General features: G+C 36.9%; 1 protein-coding gene across 13 annotated transcripts in view; it reads right to left on the bottom strand.

Annotated features, from left to right (window-relative positions):
* AAK1 (AP2 associated kinase 1) overlaps positions 1-5,915 on the bottom strand; it is a 242,795-nt gene extending 236,880 nt beyond the window's left edge. For 8 of the 13 annotated variants that reach the window (XM_031950605.1, XM_031950611.1, XM_031950608.1 and 5 more), the window contains exons 1-2: positions 2,229-2,422; positions 1,361-1,821 (exon numbers count right to left, since the gene is read on the bottom strand). In XM_031950605.1, coding sequence (XP_031806465.1) covers positions 1,361-1,523 — 163 coding nt within the window. In that variant the 5' untranslated portion in view covers positions 1,524-1,821; positions 2,229-2,422. Of the gene's footprint in view, positions 1-1,360; positions 1,822-2,228; positions 2,423-5,762 lie in introns of those variants that run through there. The other 5 variants (XM_031950615.1, XM_012539929.3, XM_031950606.1 and 2 more) reach the window with 4 other exon arrangements.
* Positions 5,916-21,126: the final 15,211 nt, after the last annotated feature.

Genomic DNA, 21,126 nt, shown 5'->3' with positions numbered 1-21,126 from the left:
CTGCATTTCAGAGGCCCTAGGTCAGGACCCAGTGCTGACTTTTATACAACAAATATCTTTTTAAAGAGAATTCCCCCACTTTCTCCTCCCCAGTTTCTTTGGTTTCCCTTCCTCGGGGGTTCTATCCCCGAGGTTTATCCCCGAGTTTAGATGGCCCCAAACTGTTTACTGCAGAAATACAAGCCTGCTCCCTTTCCTATCCCAATTCCAATCTGTAGCACTGCCTTCAGTAGGCTGACTCCAACCAATTAGTTTGAAAAGCTTCATGCCAAGGAAATTTCTGCTTTTATTAAAAATAAAGATGCTGGGCATGCAATGGACTGTGAAAAATATAATGAGTCTGGCATAATTATGAAGGTCGAGGATAAGGTTACCAAACAGACATACAAAGTTATCCCTGAAGTAGGGGTGGGGGAAAAGGGGAAAAGGAAGTAAGATATAAATATAAACATTACATATATAATATGTAACCTCCATAATACATATACAACACATACCACATATATATTCAGAGATCAGTACAAATGTCACATGTGTCACATATTATGTGTATATATTTTGCAGGTGGGACAATACTCTTTTAAGAGAGAGGGAATCAAAAAGAGAACGCCTCCCTTTATATGCATTTCAAGTATTTCTCCACTTGGATAAAAAGGAAACCAAAAAAACCCCAAGCAAACAGAAGAAAGGCCTCCATATCTGAATTGAGAAATAATCAGACTCATTTCAAATCATGTCTGCTACCTCTGTTATACTCTGATGACCTGCCTCCAGCTGAGCTGGGGCGCAAAGCTGGTTCCTTCCACCAAGAGGCTTGGCCCTAGGCTCTGTGCATCTGGGAAAATAGACGCCCTTTCCTCTGAAAAGCCTCTCTTCTTTCTGATGTCTACTGATAGCACAGGAAAAGTCAGGAGGAGAGTCTTTCTCCTCACCCCTTTTCTATAGCTTCCTCAAATCTCCCCTATAATCATATTCCAAATCTTAGGTAAAGGAATAACAACCACCACCATCTTTTTTTTTTTTTTAATAGTACTTGGTACTTTCTACAGTGCTTTCCCATACAGTAGTTCATTTGTGAATTAAGGCTCCTTTCATATACATACATATGTACATATATACATAAAATATAGCTTTTCATTTATACATACATACATATATTAAAGTCTGTGAAAAATGGTACCTGTCACTTTCACAGCTCAGTTTTAAAATCATTCAAGGACAATGAATCTGGAGACAAGGAGTTGGGGAAGGGGCGAAGGGGGAGATTGAAAAGGCCTGAATCTACTCATATATACTCCAGAAAATCTAAGCATATTGAGTAGTATTGTTCCAAAAGCCCTCAAAGCCGTGTATCTCTTACCTTCAGCCAATACCTCATCCACTGTGACCTGATGTCTTCCGATGCCGAAGACCCGTCCGATGTATCCACTCCCTGGGCCGGAGCTGCTCCCCCCTCCTCCGCTGGAGCCAGACCCCGGGCCAGAGCCTCCTTGCTCTCGGCGGGAGTCAAAAAACTTCTTCATCTTGCAAAAGGAGGCAGCAAGCAAGCGGCGGATGAAATGGTTTCTGGTTGCTTTCTTCTTCTTTCTCTCTCTCTTTTAATTATGAAAAGCAAGAAGTCCTAAGATTTCCTCTAGGATCTCTATTCAAATAACCAGAAAAATCCACTCATGGGGGAGGGAAGGATGTGTATATATTTTTTTTCTCTTTATATATATATATGTATATATATGTGTGTATTTATGCATATAACATATGTATGCTTCTAAATAGTGCAATTTTCTCTTCCTCTTCTGGAAAGCGATTTTTTAAAGTTTAGACCTGTGATGACAGAAAGAGAGGATAAGTCAATTACTAAATTATTATTATTATTATTATTATATAATAAATCGTCTGCCTTTTTTCTAGGGGAAACACACACACATCACATCACACACAGAGGAAGATGCTACCTGCCTTTACATAGTGAGGAAAAACACCGGGTCACCATCCCTCCCACTCCCCCCCACCCCCATCAAATGACAGCCACTGAAACCGCCTCCCCAACCTCGGTAGCAAAGAATATCCTGAATCGGTATTTTCCGCAGGCAGGAGCCAGTCAGGGAGGGCAGGATTGCCGGTCTCCCAGTCCCTAATACAACAGCGGCCGGCCGCCCCCTCCCCCAACCCGGGGCACGACGCCCCCTCCCCAGACCCAGCCAGCTTGCATCCAGGCAGTTTTTACCCACTTCGTACAGCTCCGGGCTGCAGGCTCCTGGCTACCAATTCAGCAACATTGTCACAGCCGCCGGATCCCAGACTGCAACTCTGTTGCAAGGTAACCCGGGAGAGGCGAGGATTGCATGAGGCTTCAGCTGATCGTTGGAGAGACCATCGGAGATTGACCCCCCTCTCTACCCCTCCCCCCCGCCGCCCCACACACCCTCTTCGGCTCCATCCATCCAACCAGGAAATGAACTGTCACAGGAAGTGTCTTTCCATTGAGGGCGAGCGGGCGGGGCGGGGCTGGGGTTAGGGGTGGAGCATTGCATCTCCAAATTCACATCATTTCCCGACCTGGAGCACTGGAGGAAGGAGAGAAGGAGGGAGGGAAGGAGAGAAGGAGGGAGGGAGGGAGGGAGGAGGAGTTGCTGGACCTGGGGAGTAGCCCAAGCAAGTGGTTGGAGGATTGCATGGAAGAGAAACTGGCGGCCGAGAAGAGGTGCAAGTTATAATTTTCTTTAATTCCCTCTTTAAAAAAAAAAAAAAAAAAAAAAAGACAAAAAAACAAACAACCCCAAACCCAGAACCTTTCACTTTTTCGCGGGGCATCTTGGGAAAGGAGTTCAGCGCAGAAAGGAGGGGGGAGTGGAGAGCTCACCGAGGGACTACAACTCCCAGAGTGCCGGAGAAGGGAGGATTGGAAAAGGGCTAGAAGGGGATGGCGAATGAAAAGCGAGAAGACTTAACTGCTCTGCAAAATTGGAAGGGCGATTTAGGGATGTACGGTGGATACAGATTTGTAAATAAACTCTCAGTTGGCTAAGTAATTCTACCAAATGAAGCCGTGTTAATTGCGGTCTGACCTGCTGGCAAAGATGCGCTGGGAGTTGTAGTTTATAGGCCCGATGTATATGTTGGGAAGCTACTCCCTCCAAATGAACCCCTTTGGGGCCTATAATGCTAGAACCGTTTAGGCTTGTAGAGTTAGAAGAGCCCCTAGGGTTCACGTAGCCCAGTCCTCTCATTTTACAAATAAGGAGATGGAACATGAGAACAAGGTCATGAAACTAGTAAATTAAGATTACGAAGTTCGACTCATCCCCAAAAGGAAGACTTTTCAACCCAATACAAATTGATGGAGAATTTCCTATATCACTAGTTCTTTACTAGACAATTCTGGGGATGCTAGAGAAAAAGACACATCATCTGCTCCAAGGAGTAATTTTCAATTCCACTGGAGAGTTAATTGGCATAAATAAAACAGTTAAAAGGAAATGGAAAGGGAACATAAGAAAGAAAATTAATTTGGAGTCACATACTGCCTACAACCTATGTGCTCTTCTACATTTCACCTGGGAGCCTCAATTTCCTCATCTGTCAAATGACCAAGTGTTCATTCACCAAGATCCCTGATAGCTCTTAAATCCTATGTTTCATAGAACTAAGACAGCCACCATACTATACCGTAAAGGGCTGAGCAATGGCTGAAATATGTATTCCAAGAGAAGGAATAGTTCTACCAGGCAAGATAGAAAAGATGTAATCATCTGCTCACAATACCATGCTGCCAAGAGCTAGCTTTAGTGCCAGACAAATGTAGTTCAAATCCCACCTCCAGAATACTGAGTGACTCTTGGCAAGTCATTGCCCCAAAGCAAGGCAGAAGCAACTCCTATAGAAATTGTTAAAGGGAATTTCCTAATTAGAGAATTGCCTAAATCAGTGGAATCAAAGGTAAATTTCTATCTCTTATTCCATACTTTGCCTTCTACCTTGGTTTCATGGGCTGAGGCACAATGGTTGGAATCGAGAAGAATCATCTTCCTGAGTTCATATCTGACTTCAGACACTAACTGTATAATCTTATCTGACTTCAGACACTAACTGTATAATCTTGGGCAAATCATTTAACCTTGTTTGCCTCAGTTTCTATATCTGTAAAATGAGCTGGAAAAGAAAATGGTAAACCAATTCAGTGTCTTTGCCAAGAAAACCCCAAATAGTCATAAAAAGTCAGATCATTGAAAACCTGTAAATAATCCTATTCTGTTTCTTTTTCCCACCTCCTGCCCTTGAGATTATTGATTGATTGCCTATTGATGCGTCTCCCCACAGCCCATTCCCACCCCAATACAGAGCTGTCTAAGATAAGTATTATAACCTAATTTGATTTTTTAAAAATTGTCTTGGGCTCATTCTATGAATGGATGTCAATGGCAGAGAGGAGAGAATGGAGGAAGAAGGCATCTATGATGGGTCTGATAGGATTCAAACCACAGGATAAATCTTTTTTTTTTCTTCTATAAAAACCAACCAACACTTCACTTTTATCCGACAATGGAGAAATTTGCCCCTACTGATAAAGTCCTCCAGCAATCAAATTAGTAGTGATTCAGTCAAGGTATTTTCACCAAAACAAGGAATAGCTAAGGTAATTTTTAATGGGACTGGCCAACTGGAATTGGAGCTTGTTACTGGGCCTTGTTCTTTCATAGCAGAATTTAGAGTTGGAAGGGACATTAGGTAAATATAGTCTAACACTAACTAAGGAGGGGAAAATGGTTTATCTATGTATATACAAGTATTAAATGACAGAACCATAATTTAAGCCCAAGATTTCTAATTCACATTCATTGCTCTTCCCATTACACCAGTTTGCCTTCAACAAGGTGGACGATTAATTAGAGCATTAGTCTGGAATCAGAAAGACCTTAGTTCAAATGTAACCCTCAGACATTTGCTAGCTAATGTTCAAATGTCAAATGTACCCTTGCCAAAAAGACTCTTTTATAGAAAATTCACTCAGGGCAAGCATTCACAATATGATCAGAAAAAGCAAATCAAAGACACTACCAAGGTCTCTCAAGAAATTTAGAATTGATTGTATGACAAGGGGGCCACTAGGACATGCCTTCATCAGAAAAAGTTCTGTGCTCTATGAGCAAAGGAGAATTGAATTAGCTCAGAAGAATGGTGAGGTGTACAAAATCAGAGAATTCACTCCAAATGTTCATAAGGGTCTATTTTTGTCTGACCTGTAACAGATCATATTGGTCTGCTCATCTACAGTTGGACACACTGACTTAACTCTAAATAGTGATATCATTTCGTTCCTCTTCGAGAAGGAAGGACAACAATCAACCAATTACCCATATGATCCTGAGCAAGTCAGTTGAGCTTTGTTTGTTTCAATTTCCTCAACTGTAAAATGGAGATTATATTAGCAACTACCTCCCAACATTATTAAGATCAAATGAGATATTTATAAATTTCTTAGCACAATGCCTGGCATATAGCAAGTGCTTTATAAATCTTTGTTTCTTCCTTCCTTCCTTCCTTTCTTCTTTCTCTCCTAGTAAAAAGACTAACAAATAATAATTCATAGAAGAATAATGTTAAATATGGTTTTAGGTCTTCAAGGTTGGCAGCATTGCCCCCGTTAAAAAAAAAAAAAAGAAAATAATTTAGGGAATGCAATGAGAGGGCATTATGAAAACATGCTGAGTACAGCAAAACTGTCATTCGATGAAAGCTCAGAACCCAGACTGATCTTGATTTACCTGACTCCTGACCTCTCTTCCTGTCTCAACATTTTCATCATCATGCCAGCTTTTGGTTCCTGTGTAGAATGACCTGCATCCTGGATTCATCCTCTACGTGGATGGTTTGACTTATTGCATCCCTGGTCTTGCCCCTTGCCATCCCCAGTACCTAGAACACAGCAAAACTTAATAAATTTATATAACACCTTAAGGTTTGCAAAGCTCTTTACATATATTACCCACCTTGATCATTAAACTGCCCCTGAGAAGTAGGTGTTCTTATTATCTGCATTTTACAAATGGGAGAACTGAGGCTCAGAAAGGATAAATAACTTACTAGCATCACACAGTAAACAAAAGATTAGGCATTACACTGATAATAACTTTTAGTTTATGTAAAGAAAAGAATTTATGTTAAGGAAAACAATGGGAACAATTGCAAACAAGTCAAAAGATTTTTTGAAAACCTCCTCTCTACTGAAACTCCTGGTAAACACTCCTCTTAAACTCTGACATCACTTATATTCTGTATTAATCTATTAGGAAGAAATCTAATTTAGAGGATGTATGGTAGATTTGTAATCAGAAGATCTAAATTCAAATTCTGACCATCCTACTTATTAGCTGTGAGGTTTTTTTTCTCTCTAAAATAAACTGTTGGACAACATAACCTCTAAAATCCATTATTACTATGACCTATGCCTCTTAGATGGTTATTACTTTTAATTTTTAAAAAATTGTCAACAAAAACAGTTACATGAGTAAGGCAAAAAATCTTAGCCAAACTCTGTTTTTAATGAGCCAGAATCAAATGAATCAACAAACAATGAATAAAATGATTTTGTTGTGTGCTATTCTAGCTTTACTCTTGTTTTCCTTACTAAAATAAATGCACAAGTATATCCAATCAATCCTTATGTGTTACCTGGATACTCCTAGAACAAAAGGTAAGAAAGAAGACAGGAAACAAAAGGGATAACATAGAGAAAATCTATTTCTGTACATATGTATACATATACATATAAACATATACATGTATGCATATATCCACATATGCAAATAATAAGACATTTTAAAAGCTTGAGAGACATAAATGAGAGAAATATTAATAAACAATGATTTGGGAAAATCCAAATTTCTCCCTTTTTTTCTAAACTACTATTTCAAATCTCAAGCTCCAAAAGGACATTGTTAATAATGATTTATCACTCTTGTTCAGTTCCTACCCAGTAAGGAAGCCCAGTGCTCTACATAGGTATGGGTAGGGATAACTTCTTTGATTAGATTACCCAAGACCAAGCAATTTAGAAGTAAATGACTTACGCCTCTCTTCTTTTCCCTCCCCCAGCTTCCAAAAATATCACTTCCATATTTTATATATATATATATATATATGAGACCATGATTGGTCTGTGGCATTCAAGAATGTCACTGACCCATTTTGTTAGCATTATTAATTAAAATTATTAATTTCCCAGTAATTGTTTCTCAAACTTTTAAAACATCACAATGTACATTATATAGAGAGTATGTCTAACATAACATAAATACATGCATACATACATACATATTTGTATATTTACACACATACACATAAATATATGGATCCATTTCTGATTTATATTGCATAGAATCTTTCTAACTACTCACATATATGTAGTATATATATTTGTATTTATTATTATATTATATTTTGATATAAGCTCTAGATAATTTTCCCTCAAGTTCCAGCACAGAGGTGTAACAAACCAAAGAATCTGAGAAAAAGAAGCCTGATTTCTCTTACTAAAGATCAGGCTCCTTAAGGACTAAATCTGATGAGTCTGAAGTTCAGAGACAAAAGAAAAGGAAAGGGGGCATTATCACAGGTATATGTGCTCAACAATAGTGTGTCTGTGTACATACACACACATGTACACACACACACACAAATACAAATATATATCTTTTTATTTCACTTTGATTTATTGTGCTTCACAGATTTTGCTTCTCCTCCCCCTTTTTCTTTCTTTCTTTCTTTCTTTTTTTTTAAACAAGTTTAAAGTTTGTGACAACCCTGCATTCAATCAAGTCCATTTTTTCAATGGCCTGTGACAACATCACATTTTTGTGTCATATTTTGATAATTCTCATAATATTTTAAATTTTTTCATTATTATTATATCTATTATGGTGATCTTGTGAACAGTGATCTTTGATGTTATTATTGTATATTTTGGGGCACTGCAAACTTTGCACATATAAAATGGCACTTAATCAATAAATGTTGTGCATGTTCCAACTGCTCCACTGACCAGCTATTCCATCTTACTCTCTCTCTACTTGGCCCTCCCTAATCCCTAAAACCCAACAATATTGAAGACTATTAAATAAACTTAGTTGATAAAGCAGTATCGGGGGTCTAGAGGATTAACTCCAATTTTGAAAGTTCTACTGTGGATAAAATACTATTCAACAACATTGCATACTATAAAGAAATCTTTCATAAAAGGAAGACCCAATTGATGGAACAAACTTCATTGTTATTTTAAGAAACTGTGACAGCCACTCTAGCCATTATCAAGCACCATCCTGATAGTCAGCAGTCATCAACACTGAAGACCCACCATCAGCAAAAAGATTACAATCCTCTAAAGGCTGAGATGATGGTTAGTATTTTCTAGCAATAAAATATATATTTTTTAATTAAGGTGTGTATAGTGTTTTAGTTTTGGGTTTTTTTTTTTTTCCAGACATAATACTATTGCACATTTAATAGTATAGTATAGCTTAAACATAACTTTTATATGACCTGGGAAACCAAAAATTTCATGCATTAAACCCACAGTGTCTCAGAGATATGCCTATATAAACATATATATATATATATATATATATATATATATATATATATACTTACAGCTATATTTTATGTATGTATACATGCATGTGTACACATATATACATACATGTATACAAATATGTATTATGAATATGTGGATACACATGTGTTGCTAGAGCAAACTCACACTAGTTCTCAAGATCCAATTGTTAAATTGAACACTGGAGCACATGTGCTAGCTTAGACACTCACTATGTCCCTTTTGGCAAATTATTTAACCTCTGTTTGCCTCAGTTTCCTTATTTGTAAAGTGAGCTAGAGAAGGAAATGACAAACTAGCATCTTTGCTGAGAAAAGCTCAAATGAAGTCATGAAGAAGTGGACATGACTGTGGTGTTCTCTTCTTTTTCTAAAATATATGATGGTCCTCTGTGGGATCAGGTTTCTTGGGGAGGTTTTCTGGAGGCAGCCTTAGTTTCAGTTTAGATCAATAATCACTTCAAATATAGCCAGGTGTTAAAAGTTCAGATCTTTTATTGCTTCCTCCAAAACAGCCCGGTTAGTTTTCTTGGTGGCCTATCTCCCTCCTTGGTTCCAAGAGCTCTTGAAACTTGTCTTTTGCCTCTGCCAGCTTCTGCCTCTAGCTCAACTCCAATTCCTAGCAATCTTCCAAACTGACTGACTGATTGACTGACTGAATGACTGACTGAAGCTCTTTTTACGCTCTTTTAGAGGTGTAAACTCAAAGGTTGACTCCTCTTTTGAGAGTGGGATTATGGGAGGTATGAATTCACAAAGTTACACAGTTAACTTCTGTGTATCTCCTGTACTTGTGAACTCTAATGTGAGGGTGTTAATGTGTAAACTCTCTTAAAGGTGTGAGCTCTAATGTGTGACTTCTAATGTGTAAACTCTTAAAGGTGCAAACTTAAGCACACAAGCATTGCTTCCATCAATTCCATTGAGTTATCACCTTGTTTCAAGTTCTGGCTCACAACACATGACTAAAGAACTAGAAGTTGTTTCTCATCTGTAAAATGAAGTTGATAATAATAGCACTAACTATCCAGTGTTGTGAGGCTCAAGTGAGATAGTAATTGTAAAGCTCTTATCACAGCAGTAGGCTTTATATAAATGCTACCTATAATAATGATTATTATTTACAATGTGAACATTTTTACATCAAAAATCAGCAATGCTACAAGGTAGAGATTGATTTTTTTTTGGGGGGGTGTCGAGACGAGAATGGAGAAAACAGTGATAATATAGATTATATTTAAAGGCATTTATCAACACACCCCACTAAACACACATGCAAGTGTGTGTGTGGGGATATGTATGTAAAATAGAATAATTTATTTAAAGCTAGAAGTAAACTTAGAGGTCATCTGAACTGACTCTTATTTTAGAGCTAAAAAAATTGAGGAGCAGAAATTAAGTGACTTTTCAAAGGTCATAAGGATAAAAAGTAACTAGCTCTTCTGAATCTAATTCACTGTATCTTATAGTTACTATGTATTCAGTTCTAGATCTGCTTAATTTCATTTAGTTGTATAGGTTTTTTCTTATTTCCTTTTATATTTTATTTTTATCATTTGTTAGAGTACTATAATATTTTATTGTATTAATATACCAATATGATTTATTCAGCTATTCTCCAATTGTTTGACACAAGCTGTTCTGAAATTTTTAATTACAAATAAAACAGCTAAAGTATTTTTGCATAAATAGATTTTAAGGAATTTTTTTATGAATGTTTTAGAAATGGGGGAATGAAAGAAAACAAGAATTTGTTGGATGCCTATTGTATTCTAGTTATCATGCTAGGCACTTTACATATATTATTTCACTGGGTGAGCAAAATATCAAGGAATACCATTTTGCAACTTTTATTGCATATTGGCATTTTGGTATTATTTCTACAATCTGCAGATCTACCAATAATGTATGAGAATGCCCGGTCATATGGTTACTTCTTTTTTCATATAAGTATGACTCATTCTTTTACTTGGATTATAAATTCCTTTGAGAGCAGAGAATGAGTGTTTTAAGTCTTTCAATCTCAAAAGCATGTAATACACTGCTTTCACATATAGTTTGTGCCATAAGTGTTTGTTGACTAAATAAAATTACAATCTAATATTGAAGATACAAAATGACCCAAAATAAGGGTATGATCATAGTGATTGTGGTACCATGGATAGAATGCTAGGTCTGGAGTCAAGAAGAATCATCTAATTTTAATTCCAACCTCAGACACTTTTTACTTGTGTGAACCTGGGCAAGTCACTTAATTCTGTTTGCTTCAATTTCCTCATCTGTCAATTGAATTTAAGAAGAAAATGGCAAATCACTTTTGTCTCTCTACTGAGGTAACTTAGGTAGTTAGAAGCTAAGCAATTTATGCTGCATTTGAATTCAGGTCTTCCTGATTCTAGGTGCAATGATTCATCCATGACACCAACCACCTCTTTTCATAGATCTTTGCCCTTATTAACACCATAAAAATGTGGCCAAGGGAACATTTTTATTTACCAACCTATATGACTATTTTTCCAGCTATACAAAATCTTTATGAGAGCTTTTAGGAAAAAAATAAGAGCATCCTCATTCTCAAAGAGGCATTTATAAGCAAGCTTTCACAAGTGATATTCAATAATGAACTACATCAAAATTAACATGGACATAGTGCTTATTGTTGGTTAATAATGAGCCTGTCTCACAGAGGCTCTTTTATATTCTTCCATCTATGCTTCAAGAGCCTTCAGGATTTCTTGGGAGATATAACAACAAAAATCAGTCAATTTATAACAACAAAAATTATAAAATCTTCACTGGAAAAACCCTATTAAGTTACTCTTAAATAATAAACATTAGATGAGACATAATACAAGGAAATACATGTTTACCAAAGATATTTACCATGCAACAGCAAGATTATACGATGATCAATTCTAATGGACGTGGCTCTCTTCAACAATGAGATGATTCAGATCAGTTCCTGTTAAGGACCATGCCTAAGTGAAGGGGCACGTCAATTCTCCGAGAGCCTCTACAGCTATGAATCATAACACTTGAAAGAGTTGCAAAGCAACCTTTACTTACGCAGATAATCCTTGTGGATTGGGAATGAAATAAATTGGAGGCAAGAGGGAAGAAGAGAGAGGTCAGAGAATGCAATTGCCTCTCAGTCTCCTTGTATCATCAACATCATCATCATCTCATATGAAGAGATCCATTCTACAGGTATGACTTAGACCTCCAGCAGCCACTGGCAGGTGGCTCCTGTATCACAACAAATTCCAATGGTCTTGCAATGAAGAGAGCCATCTGTACCCAGAGAGAAGACTATGGGAACTGAGTGTGGATCACAACATAGTATTTTCACTCTTTTTCTTGTTGTTTGCTTGCATTTTGTTTTCTTTCTCATTTATTTCCTTTTGGATCTAATTTTTCTTATGCAGCATGATATTTGTGGAATTCTATACATATTTTATGTTTAACATATATTGGATTATTTGCTGTCTAGGGGAGGGAGTTGGGGGAATAGAGGGGAAAAATTTACAAAACAAGGTTTTATAAGGGTGAATGATGAAAATTATCCATGCATATATTTTGAAAATAAAAAGCTTTAATTAATAAAAAAGGTATTTGCCATGGTGAAGGCAGAAATCCAAGGTTGAGTCCAGATTAAGGAGGGATCCCCTGGAGATGATGAGGTCTTCTTGATGCTAGTATTTGTTGATGACATCATGTAGATTTCATCAAGCCTCAAAATACTGCAGAGCTTCCCAGAAGAACTGTAATCATTCAAAGAAGTCTAATCTGTCTATCCACATAGGAAGGTAAAGTGGTTGTGTATAAACATGCCCATGACTCTTTCATTCTTGGATCATTCAATCCAACTATAGAATTCATCCTGTATCTCTTTTTCTCTTTGTGGCTAAAGCTATCTATACTCTGTGCCTCCACTTTTCTCCTTTCATTCTTATAAGCCCTTCACAATCTGATTTTCAGTCTCATCATTCAACTGAAATCTCTTTCCAATTTTATCAATGAACTTTCAATTGCCAAATCTTTGCTCACTCTTCATCTTTCTTGAACTCTCTGAAGTGTTTGATGCTATCAATCACTCCTCTTCAGGTTTTTTGGATGTTGTTCTCTCTTGGGTAACCTTCTTGTCTTCTTTTGCTGGATCCATATCTAGATTTTGTCCCATAAAGGGTCTCTACTGGGCTTTTTACTTTTCCTCTATACTATCACTCCTGGTGGTCCCAATGAAGAAAGGACCCCGAAACTCTAAAAATCCTTCAAGGAGAAAATCTTCAACTCTGCCTCAGTGAGGGAAACAAACCCGAGGGAAACAAGACAGTTTCATTCTGTTATCTAGGTGGGGTGGGTTCTAGTCCTTAGCAAAAGAATTCCAACCCTATTCAATTAAAGATCTATTCAAATTCCAGCTCAAGCTGAAACACAGCTTGTAGGTGAGCCAACTTGGGACTCCACCCACTAACCCCCACTGGGTCTGACCTGCTAGGGCTGTTCCAGCCCCCACCAAGACACCCAGTATAATGGCTTCCTTCAACAAAGGTCTTTTGCAGATGGATCTTGGTAACTCCTTTTGCTGCCAGGACCTTCTGTCTACTGAGAACTGTGTTCTCAGTACAAAACTCCATTTTCCATAGATCTGCCACTATAGAAGTCAGTCTCTTGGTAAACTGATTTCTATCTAAAAATAAACTTTCATTTTGCAACTAATAATTCGGGAATGAGTGAATTCTTTCACTCATAAAACCTTTGGCGGATTTAAAGGGGATTCTTAATAACTCTCTTATAGCCACTAATCTAGACCACTCAAACAGCATCACCATCAATTCTCATGGATTCTATTATCTCTATGCAAATGACTGGAATCATTAGCTACTTCTTGGACATATTTTGTAGACATCTCAAACTCTGCATCTCCAAAACAGAATTTTCTCCTCATATTCTCCCCTCCTTCTAACTTCCTCAGAACTATCTAGGATATACCCTCCTTAAGCACTCGGGTTCCAACATCAATATCAACTGTTTTTTCCTTCAGAAAGTTTTCCCCTATAACTCCTCCACTCATACAAGCTCTAGTGCAAGCTCTCATCACATGATATCTGGGATAGTGCAAGATCCTCCTGGTTTCTCTCCTTGCCTTGTGTCTCTTGTCATTCTTTCACCCTGCTGAGAAAGCAATCTTAGTAAAGCACATATCTGATCACATAATGCACTTCTACCCCGACCCCTGCTCAATAAACTCTGTCTCACATGAATCACCCATTTCTATTTGACTCAAAGCCTTTTATAACCTGGTCCCTTTCTACCTTTCCAATTGTCTTCTTTATTTTCCTTTACATGCTCCATATCTGCACTGGTCTTATGGTTCCTCCCACACCATTTGATCTTTGTTTGGGTCCTGATTGACTCAGATTGAAAATAAATAGCAGTCATTTCTGCTTTGGCCAGAAACTCTAAGGGTCTTCCCCTCCCAAATTCATTCATTCATTCATTTATTTGTTTAAATTTCCCACCTCCCCCCAAATTAGGTGGAAGAAATTCTTTGCCTAGTGTTACCTAGTCTCAATTACTGAATGGGTTTGGCTTCAATCAAACTGAGAAGGAATGACCTTAGCTTAAAAATGCCAAGGTCACCCATTTCATCCAGACCATCTCCAATCATCTTGATCTATATCTTGCCAATAGATCCAGATGGTTCTAGAGGGGAAAGTGAGGCAGGTGACCTTGACCAATCTTCCCTCACTTAAATCCAACTCACTTGCATATCATGGCATCACCTCCCTGATGTCATGGTCTTCCTTGAGAAGGAAGGACAAACAACAACAACCCTTATCTTGACTTTACACCTATGATTGTTGGAATTTAAGTTGTTGGAATTTAATTTGTGCCTGATACATTCTCCCTCCTCATTTCTGCCTAACAGCTTTCCTGGCTTTCTTCAAGACTCAGCTCAATCTCCAACTTCTGTAAGAGGTCTGTCCCAGAATCTCTACTTCTGCTCCCCCTGTCAGAAATGCTTCCTGGTTTACACAAGTTATCAAACCCAAAATTTTAATTGCATGATAGTGCTCTAAGAACTCAGAAGTGTATTCACAATACTATCCTAAGAACTATCAAAGATAATCTCCTATAGATTCTATTATCCTATAGAAAGCTTTTAAGCAAATGTGGAAAAAATGAAAATTATTTGTTGCCAAGGAACAGAGAAGTAACAAAAGGACAGCTCAGTGTTGCAATGGATAGAATACCAGGCCTAGAATCAGGAAAACCTAAGGCTAAACCTGGCCTCATATACGACCATGGAAAGTCACTAAATTCCTATTTGCCTTGATTCTTCATCTGGGAGAAGAAAAAGACAAACCACTCTAGTATATTTACTTTGAAAACTCCATGAACAAAAAGTCTGCAGGACCACATAGTCAGATATAACTCTACAACAAGAAGAAAAGAGTCAATATGGTACAATGGCAAGAACATTAGATTTGAGGCCAAAAGTCCTGGGGTGTAAATGACATCATTATCCTTTCTGTGTCTTACTCTCTGCAGTTTTTAAGTTGAGATATTTGGATTAGATGATCACTAAAGGGATCCCTTGGAGCCTGTATTTCATCAGGGACTGTGCTCTGATCTATTTCCCATCTAACTAACAACTTTTGTACTGGACTTTATTGTGATTGTGCCCTTGTGTATGGTATCTTTCTCCTTTGCTCTTTTCCCCATTTCAGTTTCCATTTCTCTTTGAATTCTAAATTCTAAGATTCTAATGGCCAAAGAGCTTCCCTGCCTTAAGCAGGGTGAACAATGAGACTGAGACCAATTTGGACATTATTTCTGATCTATAAATGAACTTCCTTCCATCCTTAGCACAATCCCATTCAAATGAATTTCATTAAAAGTCTACTGTATACAGAGCATTGTACATTAGACACTAGGGATGCAAAGATGAAAAGGGCATGCCTTCTGCCCCATGAAGAAACAACACATGCATTAATAACAAAAATAGAACAAATGCATAAATGAGTCCCAAACAAGTTGTTAAGAGTGATCCAAGGAAGGAAATATCATTTCCTACTATGTCAGTAACCACAAATAGCATCTCCCTGAGCTAAAAATTAGACATCTTCTGCACTTCACTTGTCTTTGTGATGAGTAGAATGTTCAGGAAAGCCTAGCCCAGAAGTACTTCTGTGATGGTAATTATGCTTCAAGGGGGTTAATCATAAAATGTATAAAAGATAGACCAGCAATTCACTACTATTGGTGATTGTCAAATTGGCAGTGTTGCTTCTGTACATTCCAGAGCATTTATTGCCTTACTTTTATACATTTCCTGGACAGAGGGTTGAAACTGAATTGAGGCATCAAACTTTGTCCCCAATCCTTTCCTATCCCTCTTGGTAGTCTTAGGATTCTGCCCTATTTCTACCCTACTTGTGTTTCTGATATTTCTTAATCCAAGAAACTTCAAGAGCACTCCAGAGCCTTCACTTGTCAACATATCTCTATGGAGTTATAGAACAAAACTAAGAAACCAGTTCAATTCAGGTAAATTACTATGTGATTTCCCTATGAGGAAATCCAGTTTCTACTACTTAGTGTATACATAAGAGTATTATCCCAGTAATTTCCTTTCTTTTAGTTCAACAGTAGTAAGAAAGAAATTACAGGCTTCAATAGACTGAAGAAGAGAAAGTCAGAGAAATATTTATGAAGGAAGTAGCAAAGGAAAAAGATATAAGGAGGTGGATAATCCCCTGCTGAGAAGATGACCATTAGTCAGTCTAACACGAACAGTGGGGAAATAGATGTTATATCTATCTTTTCAGTATAGATATCCAATATAATGGAGAGTTCCACCATGACTTTTCAAAGCTGATGACCATTATCCACTTAAGATTATTTATGTGGGGGACACAAGCTGATGCCAGAGGGATATTAGAAAACATTTGCAGGAATTATGATATCATGGGCAAAAACCAGAAGATAATAAAAACAGATGATATGTATGAGTATGTGTTATCATTATAGTTGGTTGAAAATAGAGGCTACAGAAGAAAAATGTTGAATTAGTAGATGGTATTTTATAATAGAATTGAGGAAAGGTGGAGCCAAGATGGCAAAGTAGTAGGAAACTGAATTTTCTCTCTCCATTTCTCCAAATAAATTTAGAAAATGTACCAGGTTGAGTCCTAATCAGAAAATTCAAGAAAAAATTAGAGTTATTTTTTTAGCCCAGGGTGACATATGCAGATAAAGTGGTCTATATATGCTGGAGACAGGCATATAGGCAGGAAATGTCATATAGAGATTTCTAGCATAAGGCAAAGCCATGCATTAAAGCAAAGAGAGGTTCCAAATCCAGAAAAGAGGGGTCCAATCTTGTTCAGGGTGCAGGAACCCTTTTGCTTGCCATACAATTCCACATCATGGATCCAGGGCTGATTTAGGAAGGTACATTGTCTAAAATTCCCCTTAGCCCTGGGATATAAAGTGGTCATAGGATGTAGGTTGTATACTGAGCAAGGAGCAAATTCAAAAACAAGCAACAGATGACACCAGGGGTAGAACAAGGTCTAAATTCTACCTTCTAGTCTGAAGTCTGCACTAGAATAACCAGGGTAAGAACCCTAGCCCAAAGAAAAGTCTTCAGTTTTGTCACTTTGAACCCGTAGAGATTTCATGCTGGCTTAGAGTGAACTAAGACTACTAACATACTAATGGAACTCCACTTGGGGCAAATCCACCAGTGTGTGGCTCAAGCCCAAACCCAGGATAGGAATTTGCAGAACTCAGACAAGGAAGATAATAATAAGACTTTGACTTAGATCAGACTACTTTGGAATCACTGAAAGCTTGCAAATCACCAACCTGAGATGTCCTAGAGATCCTAGAATAACACAACACTCAATGCAAGAAGAAGAACACCCCAGACATTCTCTCCAGAAATACATAAATCCTAACCCTAACATAAAGGGCAAAGTTAGGAAAGCAAGCTAGAAGAATGAGCAAAAAAACTGAAAAATATCACTATTATAATCACAGGTTACCTAAGATACAACCTAAAAAGAAGAGAATGATTCCCAAAATGTCTTCTTTCTGTCTGTCTTTTCTTCCTTCCTTCCTTCCTTCCTTCCTTCCTTCCTTCCTTCCTTTTTTTTTTTTTTTTTTTTTAATGTGAGGCAATTGGGGTTTAGCAACTTGCCCAGGATCACACAACTAGATTCCAAAATTTCTTTAAACAAAATGTATAAAAAACAAAAAACAAAAAACCCCAGAACTATTGCTTGGCACAAGTCCAATTAAAATTCTTGGAAAAGATGAAGGAGAGTTTAAAAAGGAATTTTGAAAATTTGCAAATGAAATGAAACGTTTTGAAGAAAAAATTAGAAAAGTAATGAGTTCTGGAATAAAGAATTGGAAAGGGAATTGACACATTAGAACAAGAGGTATAAAACTTTACCCAACCTGGAGGTCATAGTGAGCCAAATAGAAGACAATGGTTCCATGAATCAATATATTTTTTTAAAATAATTTTAGAGGTACAGTAAATAGATTGCCAGCCCTGAAGTCAAGAGGACTTGAGTTCGAATCCAACCTCAGACATTTAATAGTGTGTGTGTGTTTGTGTATTTTTCCCTCCTTTGACCAGTTCAGATGAATTTGAGACTTAAGTACTAACTGCTCCCCCATATTGCTTTCTCTTTGTTTGTAGAGGCTTCTTGTGCACTCCAATTATGTGAGACAATTTTCCTTGTTCTTTTCTCCCCCCACGCATCCCCTGCTTATTGCTCTTTCCCTTCCTTTCCATTCTTTTTAAGACATTCAAAACATACCAGAACTTCTCCTGGGCCTTTTGTCTAATTGGATCTTCTCTATGATCCCTGATTATGATAATGTTCATAGGAGTCACATCCAGCTGTGTGACCTTAGGCAAGTCACTTAACTTCAACTGCCTCATCCCCAAAAATTTGTATTTTAAAATATTTGATAAAAAAGAAGAAAATATAAGCTACCTCAAAGCAAAAGATAATCTAATCTAGAAAACAAATTTAAAGAGGAATAATTTAAGAATTATTGGACTATCTGAAAGTCATGGCAAAAAAAAAGGATTGTACTGGAAAAAAAAGGTAAAATGGAGTAAATTTGATCACATGAAGAGGTACAAAAGACCTATTAGAGTCTTTTGTGGGGAAAGGAGGGAGATGAGCATTGTCTGAAATTAAATCTCATCATTTTGGCTCAAAGAGGGAAATACATAAACATTCAGTAGGACATAGAAATGTATCTTATCATAAGTAGGAGGAAAAAAAAGGAAAGAAAAGGAAGATACTGTAAAGAAGGGAGGGCAGAAACAGGAGAAAGGGGTAAGAGAAGACAGGATGTGTGATGGAAGAACAGGTTGAGGAAGGGGTTGGTCTAAAACAAAATACTAGTGAGGAAGGACAGAATGAAAAGAGGAGGATGTATATACAAGGAAGAAAATGGGATGGAGGGAAATATACAGTTGGCAATTTTAACTGTGGATGTGAATGGGATGAACTCTCCCATAAAAAGGAAATAGATAGCAGATTGGATTAAAAATTAGAGTCCTATAATTCACAAGAAACACATTTAAAATAGAGAGATAACACAGAGTAAGGATAAAAGACCGTAGTAGAATATGTTATGCTTCAGCTGAAACAAAAAAAGCAGGGGTAGCAATTCTGATCTTGGACAAAGAAAAAAAAATTAGATCTAATTAAAAGAGATAAGAAAGGAAGCTACATCTTGCTAAATGGACAGTGAAGTAATATCAATACTAAACTGGTACAATATACAATTTTTGGAGAATTTAAGTCAGTTACAAGAAGAAATAGACAGCAAAACTATACTACATGGGATCTCAATCTTCCCCTCTCAAAATTAGATAAATCTAAACAAAATAAACAAGAAAGAAATTAGGGAGGTTAATAAAATCTTAGAAAACTTAGATATGATAGAGCTCTAGGAAAAATTGAATGAGAATAGAAAGAAATATACCTTTTTCTCAGTGGTACTGGCACCTATCTAAAAATTGACTATGTATTAGAATATAAAAATCTCACAATCAAATGCAAAAAAGCAAAAATAGTAAATGCATTCTTTTCAGATCACAATGCAATAAAAATTATATTCAATAAGGGGTCAGGAAAAGAAAGACTGAAAACTAGTTGGAATCACAATCAAATGCAAAAAAGCAAAAATAATAAATTCATCCTTTTCAGATCACATAAACATTATATTCAATAAGGGGTCAAGGAAAGAAAGACTAAAAATCAGTTGGAAATTAAATGATTTAATCCTAATAATGAGTAGGTCAAACAATAAATCACAGAAACAATAACTTTATCCAGCAATAATGAGACAAAATGCCAAAACTCATGAGAATGAAAGGTTTTTAGTGAAAGCCGTTTTTAGGGGAAGTTTTATATCTCTAAATGCTTATATGAATAAAATAAAGAGATCATCAATGAACTGGGCATATAACTAAAAATCTTGGATAAAAAAGACAAAGATAACAACTTCTAAGATTGTTCAATATCTAAAGGATTAAAGAAAATTATGTTCTAACTGCCAGGAGATCTGAAACTTGTGGATTGCTTGGTCCAAGGGGCTACAGATTCAAGGTGAATGGAATATATTTGTTCAGCAGTCCCACAAAGGTTACTTACCTATTGGGGAGGGGGCAAAGTATAATGGACTTGAAGGGTATTTTATGTTTTCTGTATTTATTAATGTATGCCTCTCATCTTACGTATTTTCCATGGGATAAAATGAAGTCTGTCCCATACATGATACCCATATTGTACACAGAGTATTTTTATGAAATGAAAACCTATTAACCTTGTTTGGGGAAGCCCTATACATGAATGGTACGATAATTTTATTTTGGAAACTTTTATGAATTAATCCACATGGGGGCAAAGAACCAGAAGGAGGAAGAACCTAGCAGGTAGGAGGGATAGGGAACCTTCTAGTATGAGATCTAGTTTGTGTGAACTTAGTCCTTTTTTAGGATGTTCAAAGACATAGGGTACTTAGCTTTGCCTAGAGTCAGGCCAATCTATTTTTTTCAAGATTTAAGCTTAAAAAAGACAGAAAGAAGAAAACTTCTTTCATATAGGTACCAATCCAGATACCCTAAAAGGAAACAATTACCGCATAAGAAAAATAGTGGTAAAGAAGGCTAGTAATTTATGGAGATAATATCTAAAAAAAGATTCATTACAAAACCCAGTAGCACCAGATGTTTATACATAAATGCACCAAGTGTTGATAATAAAAAATGATGAAGTAGAGACCTTAATGCAAGAACATATCACTGAAATCTGGTAGGATGGTTCTCATGATTAGAATCATGCCCCTGGGAAGATATAAATTATTTAAAAAAAAAAAAAGAATATATAAAAGGGAACAGGAGATTTTGATGTTTGTCCAATTAAAGCATTTATTAAGCACACACTATGTGCCAAGGAGTGTGCTAGTACAATGACA

This window comes from Sarcophilus harrisii, chromosome 2, assembly GCF_902635505.1.
Source record: "Sarcophilus harrisii chromosome 2, mSarHar1.11, whole genome shotgun sequence".
Lineage (NCBI taxonomy): Eukaryota > Metazoa > Chordata > Mammalia > Dasyuromorphia > Dasyuridae > Sarcophilus > Sarcophilus harrisii.
This window is presented reverse-complemented; position numbering and strand designations above follow the sequence as displayed.